Below are 6,852 nucleotides of genomic sequence, written 5' to 3' on the forward strand. Positions count from 1 at the left end.
AGCGTTCCTTATTTATTGTTATTTGATGACAATGATCGTTTCAAGGTTTTTGTTGTTTTGTTTTTTACTTTTTGTTATTGGAAAAAGAGTTTTGTTACATCTGTGTGTCTTTTTCATGATCTTCTTGTGACTTGAAGTGGTGATAAAGATGAGGGTCTGGGTTTGTCTGGTGCCCGAAGATCAAGTGCCCTGGAGATTTAACACACAGCAAAATTTCTAGTCATTGAAGAAATAAAAAATGCACCAGACTCCTTTGAGGTTGTGCCTTTCTTCTGTTTCGCCATTTGTGCATTGTTGGGGTTTTTTTCACTCTAATGGAGTTTGTTACAAGAATTCTACCTGATTAAATTGTGGGAGGTTTAAGACACATTGTTCTGAATATGTGTCATGATTTGCTCATGTTACCAACTTTCATCAAAGCCACACTGCTCATAAACACAGTTCAACTAATTATATCAGAAGCACTCGTGTAGAAGAACATGAGGGTGTTGCCAGGACTGTGATTGACACTGGAAATAGTCACAAAGAAGAAACATTTCTTTGTGGTGATTTAGGTAGGACTTTTTGTATGACTGTGTGGTGCACCTTATGGTTGCATGTGGCTGTTTGTGGTATTTCAGCTTGTACTTTGGAAGTGGTTTGGGCATGTGAACAGTTACCAAAAAACAGTTTTAAATCTCACATTTGCTGTTTTGCTGGTGGTGGTGATGTGTGCTCTCAAACAGTTTGTACCATTTCTGACAGCTGGGTTGAGATCTGGCGACTGTTAATGTTCATGTCATCTGCATGGTTTTTATTTCTAATTTATTTTGTCTATGCTCATCACAGCCATTCTCTCTGAGGCTGGTGTTTCAGGACTTGTGGGAGCAAGCAGGCAGCTGTAGGTATGTAATAGCACCACGACATGTCCTTACAAAATCACCAGCCCTTAAATATCTGTCAAACTATAGGTGTTACTGTTAAATGTGACTGTGAAAACACTGGTGCCATCTGGTTGCCATGGTTTGAATTTTGAGTCAACAGGAGACACACACACACACTTCAAAAGAATCACATCTTATCAACTCTGAGCCAACATGAACTTAAATATTGTCTAGGAATTCCCAGAACTCCACCCGGCTAGATGAGTCAACTGTGGACTCATTTTGTAACCCCTTTATTATGTACACGCTCATGTTTATCTGTACTAAGGAGTAAGTTTGAGTCTGCAAGCAAAGTCTCATTCTTATATCTCACAAATTATCATTTTCCTTAACTATTACAAGTTCTTCAGTCTGGCACACACACAACTTAAGGTGTGTATCAAGGATTACTCAACATTCCACAGAAAATGCTACAGAAAAGGCAACAGGGAGGCAGTTTTATTTTTAGACACCTACTAAATGTCAAAAATAGTTGGAAGTGAATGATTCCTCCTCTTCCCCTGAAATACATGCTGACGACGACAGCTATGTAGAGCCATGCAGGGCTGGTAAATGATATTTTTAAAGGAGTCAACTGAGGAGGTAACGTGGCTAATTAAAGATAAACACCTGCTTTCAGGGCAGAAGCTCAAGACACCGAATAAAGAGAGTCTCTCCAGCTTTTGCGTCCTTCACTGTTACTTGCTGTCCATTTTTGCAGAGATGGGGCTGTCTAATGTGACACGGCGCCTGCAGAGAGAAGTGAAATTGAAACCTGTGGTGCAAGAACATGGCACATTATGTGTTAGGCACTTAAATATCCTAACAGGCTGAATAATTGAAAACAGACTCAAGAAAAATACCGCAAAATAACATTTAAGCACAGTGTGTGAATTTGTTTAAAAAAATATAGACATTAGTCAAATCATTTAAACGAGTGTCCTGTGTTCTGTCTTTGTACTCTTTTGTATTTAATACTTGTCCCAATATATTTTCCTTGGCACATGCTTCTGTGAGCCCTGGTCACTTCTTTGCTGTTGTCTATATATGTTTTGGTGTCACGTCTAACGGGACATCTGTGGCTCAGGTGGTCAATCGCAGCATTGGCGCTTTGATTCCTGCTTCCTTTGGTCCACATGACAAAGTGTCCTTGAGCAAGGCACTGAACGCCAAGTTGCTTCCAGTGGCCAAGCCATCAGTGTGTGAATGAGATGGAAATGTTGTAATATGCTTTGTCCATAAAGGTAGAAAGTTGCTATATACCTTAAGTCCAGTCCATTTACCATGTTATGCAAAGTGCATTATAAGTGCTTTGAAGTAAACTGTCTAGTGAAGGGTTTCTGCCCCTGCAGTGAAATACAGAACAAGCAAAACAAACTATTATATAATCAGTATTATCAATCTATTCTCTTTCCACAAAAACAAGTTTCTGTGGAACAAATATCATCTAAACTTACCGTAGCCAAAACATGACGATCTTTTTCACATTTTCATATTCCCAGTCAATTTCACCATCGGATTGAAAAACAACAACTGTCTCTCAACCTTACAGTTTTTGTGGATTGAGAACAGTAGCTAGGAAAATACCCACAATACTAATCTGAATGTTCTGTATTTACATGAGTTAGGGCTGCCATTTGGCTTTATCTGCATGACTCCATACTGGGCACCATGTGGGTGGAACATGACTGCAGGAGTCCTCCTGCCACTGGGCAGGGACGAGCAGTGGGGCTTCAGCCCTCATGCACAGAGTTGTCACCCGTCCTGTCGCTTGATCCCATTTTGACTCAGCAGGCTTACATTCTTGGCAGTATAACATTCCTTCCATCATTGCTCAAGGTCTTTTTCAGTTCTTTCAAAAGAAATTGGCACTGTTTCAGAATAGGATACAAAAAGGGCTCGGACACACTCTGACTTTGTGTCAGATTCAACGTTGAAAATGAAAGGATTCTGGTGCTGCGAGTTGCTTATCTTTGCCCGTACATCAGTGATTAACCCCCCAGTGACCAGGCTGATCTTAGCTATCTTTTGCCCACATTTTATGCATTTGTCTTTTCTAGCACCATTAAAATTGTCTTTACCCCACATGCAAGTCTAACTGCACTTTGATAAGACGACTGACTATTGATTTAACAATGCTCTCAGGTACCAATACATGCAAACTGACACAGGGGCCCATAAAAATGTACATGTCAATTGAATTTCACCAACGAATAGATGGACCCCAGAGGATTTATTTAATGTAGGTTTTGTTCCAACAGAGAAAATGGCCTTCTGGAAAACCCAGGTTTAAATATTTCCATTGTACACCAACAGATCACTGTTTCCCCTCTTATCTCTTTCTATGTGTGTTCCCACTGTCAAAGTCTGCTGTCCTCCATAACCTTTAGAGCATATTTGCATCAGGATTCATCAGCTTCCACTTGTCTACTCTAGGTCATTCCTCTAACCTTTCTTCTTTCTCGTCTCTCTCTTCCTGCCTCCCATCCCTCATGCATAGGCAGGGGGAAGAGATAATTCCTCATTCAACAGCAAACTGCTGACATGTCACTCAACAGGTCACAGCGGTGTCACACATTGACTACAAAGTGTCAGATACTCTTGGTATGTTAGTTCAAACACCCTGGGCTCGCACATTGGGCTTTATGACAAGCAGCTGTAGGCGGAGCTTTTACTTTGACATCATGGTACAGAGGGAGACAAGAAGTATAAGAGTCACAGAGCTCAGACACCTGAGGACGAACAGCCACAGCTGTATGGACAACAGTCTCTCTAGCACTATTCATCTACTATCAACTATGTCTGCTCATACCAGTGTTCTTCTTCTCATCACTCTTTGGACTTCAGTGCAGAATGGTAAGTTTATTTTTGAAAGGTATTTTCTGTAAAAATAAATAAATAAATAAAAGAAAAAAGTTTTATTCTTGTTTTAGAATATACATAAGTGCATCATCCTGAAGTCAGATGTTCTCAGTTAGGGTAGAAGAGACCATTTTAAGATACAGTTTGCTTTATATACATTTGTGGTTTTGTAAGACAACAGTGCACACACACATGCAGCATGTGTGTGTTCACATTGGCATTAATCTAGTCAACAAAGCACAATCACTGTATGTTGGTGTACACACATGTTTTCACAAGCTCAGACACACAGGAAACATAATTGGATAGCAGCTGCTCATTTTCTCCAGGCGACTTTTTTGTTGTTATATATTGAATTACAATTTGTTATATTAATACGTTGACTACAGGTAGTATGAGCATGGCAGTGTCTTTCCGTATGTACTTATCTAAAACAATAGAAGAAAAAGTGGAGTTTGTTAGCCTTTTAGATTTAGCATTATTTTACTGCCCATGACCTCAGCAGGACAAAGCCATTCAAACGTTGCCATCCTGTAACTAAGCCTGTTCACTGACTGAGCACAATGAGCATTATAAAACACCAGAATTTGTGAAGAATATTTCACTTTTTTGTCTCTTCAATTGCAAAATCTATCGTATCCATCTGTTTTATGTTTTTAAAAACCATAGAATACAAAAGAGTAAAAGAATCAGGGGCTGGATTAGATGGAGCAGATGCTGTGTTTGGATCATTGTCATGAGTGGTCCTTCGTCTTGGACTAGGTTTAGGTCTCCCGGTGATTAAACAGCTGGAGGTGGAAGCCAGCGAAGATGCCCCAGAACAAAGAGTGGAGGTGGAAGCCAGCGAAGACGCCCCAGAACAAAGAGTGAGGACCAAACGCTGTGCGTGCAGCAGCCAGCTGGACTCTGAGTGCCATTACTTCTGCCACCTGGATATCATCTGGGTCAATACACCAAGGTGAGCATAAGAAAACACAATGTGTACAGGCATGAACTCTTTTGGACGCACACATAGCACATTCAGTTGTGTGGTGACAGCAATGCTTGTTATTTAAAGCCTCTTAGTCTCATAAGTCATCCCTGTATTCTAACATTAAGCACAGAATCGGCTGAATAAACATGTGCTGTCATTAAATGAGCAGTGGTGTATGAGTTATCAAAGAGCAAAGTCTGCCGAGTGTTTTTATTATGAGCATGGCACTGAGTCTGTTTTACTCCCTGCAGTAAGACAACAGTATATGGTCTAGGTGGTGCTCTGTCCAGACGCAAGAGGTCCACTGGCCGCTGCACCTGTGCCAGCCCTGGTGATCAATACTGCACTAGCTTTTGCCTTCACAGGTGAGTGACACAGGACCAGTGCCAGGCTGTCAGATATGTGTTTCCATTATAAGTTGCTTAGTTTGTAAAGGCAGGTATTATTGCCCTTTGTGGAGGCCAAAGGAATGGTTCATTCTAAGGAAATGACTCATTTTACTGGAAATCTATTATTAGCCCAAATATGTTGCCACTGTGTTCGTAAGTTCAGCTTTTCTGAGGGTGTGATCACCCAGACAGTTCTGCCGAGGCCTGGGGGAAGTCATCTCAAACCAGTGCATAAAGTTCATAAAATCTGTTTCCGATTGGCTGCAAGGCCCAAGGAGTGAAAAGTGTAGGAGTTTGAAGTCAAGAATTCACAGCTTCCTGTTAATGACAGCTAATGTCGCCACCTAGAAAGCGCTAGTGACGAGCCGAGACAGGAGGCAACATGTGAGGTCTGCAAGACATGTTTAAATAGTGGTAGTTTGAAATCATAAATGATAACAGCTGACTGGGTACGGTTTTCTGTTGAAACATAAAATGCTTAATGGGCTTATAAAGATTATGGAGCAGATAGAAAAGAAGTTTTGGTTCCATTTCATTCAAGCAGGTGGTGTTTACAATAAAAATAAAAATGTGAAGCAATAAAATGCAGTGTCAGGTTAACTGTATTTCAAAGGCAGTGCTTAGTTCTATTAACTATTCTATTTCTGCTCTGTGCAGCCCTGAAATCATATCTGTGAAGAGACATCGACTCATCATACTCAGCATCCTAAGGTGAGCTTTGAGCTACAAGAATATTACAAAAAAAAAAAAGTACTCCACATTCTTCCTGACCATTTTGATGAAACTTTGCATCCCTCAGAGCCGTGGCCAGCAGGTCCATGAGAACTTGGGATGCAGCGGAGCCAAACAAAAACAAATCCTCTGAGGCTCAGAGGCAGAATGCTCACCAAACAATGTGGCTTTTAGAGCAGCGAGAGTGAGAAAGAGTGCAGCGGGCATCTGAACAAATGGCACTAGACAGGGAGACAGAGGGCTGCCAAAAGACGTGTCTGGTGCAGGATGGCTGAAAGCACCACAGAGATGTCTGTTTGTCCCTGAGAACAGAGGGTGGAAAGCACCACAGAGTTCTACAGACACATCCAGAGGATCGGCACTGAGGAGCTATTACAGTATCAGGATAGGAGCCTACTCTTGGTCATCTGGTCGTCTGGTCTGTAGGACGAATGTTCAGGCCAGGCCAGCACTGACACACAGTAGAAGAATGTACTGTAATGAAGGGAAAGGGACGTGCATACTGAACATAACCTGTACAGGAATTTGTCATCAGAATTTCACTAATTCTTTTGTAAAATACATATATATATCAACAAATTTGCTATTTTATACTTTAGAAAATAACTTTTATCCTTTTGACTATGATTATGAACTTGAGGATGGTATAGGAATACTGAACAATATGTTTCTGTGCAAGAGTGTAAAGCAAATAAATTAAGCTTATATCAAGCCTTTACTATTTGTCTGTCAATGTTTAAGAAAGTGCACTGTGTAAATAAAGAGACTTCTGTTTAGAAACCATCTGTGAAAAATAATTCGAGAGAAAATAAGTGTTCTTTGCGGCATGTGTGATTCTATTGTTTGACAAGCAAACACATTTCTGAGTACAAAAGGAGGCCTGTGACGGTTGAATGGTCCAGGAATTCAAGGCTCACAGTGATAATAAGCTCACCTGCTATTCAAAGGCAGCACAGCCTGTGTTATCGTAAGGATCTGTGGAAGGAATGCAGCG

At 40.8% G+C, this 6,852-nt stretch overlaps 1 protein-coding gene across 1 annotated transcript; it reads left to right on the forward strand.

Moving 5' to 3' along the window:
- The first annotated feature begins 3,604 nt into the window (after nucleotides 1–3,604).
- On the forward strand, nucleotides 3,605–6,370 carry LOC109964906 (endothelin-2). Its single transcript, XM_020608516.1, has 5 exons — nucleotides 3,605–3,758; nucleotides 4,527–4,722; nucleotides 4,989–5,102; nucleotides 5,784–5,837; nucleotides 5,926–6,370. Exons 1-5 carry the CDS (start codon nucleotides 3,659–3,661, stop codon nucleotides 6,044–6,046), a joined length of 585 nt encoding a protein of 194 aa, XP_020464172.1. The 5' UTR covers nucleotides 3,605–3,658; the 3' UTR covers nucleotides 6,047–6,370.
- The last annotated feature ends 482 nt before the right edge of the window (nucleotides 6,371–6,852 follow it).

The sequence above is a fragment of the Monopterus albus genome, unplaced genomic scaffold, assembly GCF_001952655.1.
Source record: "Monopterus albus unplaced genomic scaffold, M_albus_1.0 scaffold93.1, whole genome shotgun sequence".
Taxonomy (NCBI): domain Eukaryota; kingdom Metazoa; phylum Chordata; class Actinopteri; order Synbranchiformes; family Synbranchidae; genus Monopterus; species Monopterus albus.

Excerpts from the sequence above, each read along its gene's own strand:
- LOC109964906 (XM_020608516.1), top strand. The coding sequence starts at position 3,659 with ATGGACAACAGTCTCTCTAGCACTATTCATCTACTATCAACTATGTCT. Across the intron at positions 3,759-4,526 it reads TTGGACTTCAGTGCAGAATG|GTTTAGGTCTCCCGGTGATT; the intron begins GTAAGTTTATTT and ends GTCTTGGACTAG. Across the intron at positions 5,103-5,783 it reads ACTAGCTTTTGCCTTCACAG|CCCTGAAATCATATCTGTGA; the intron begins GTGAGTGACACA and ends TGCTCTGTGCAG.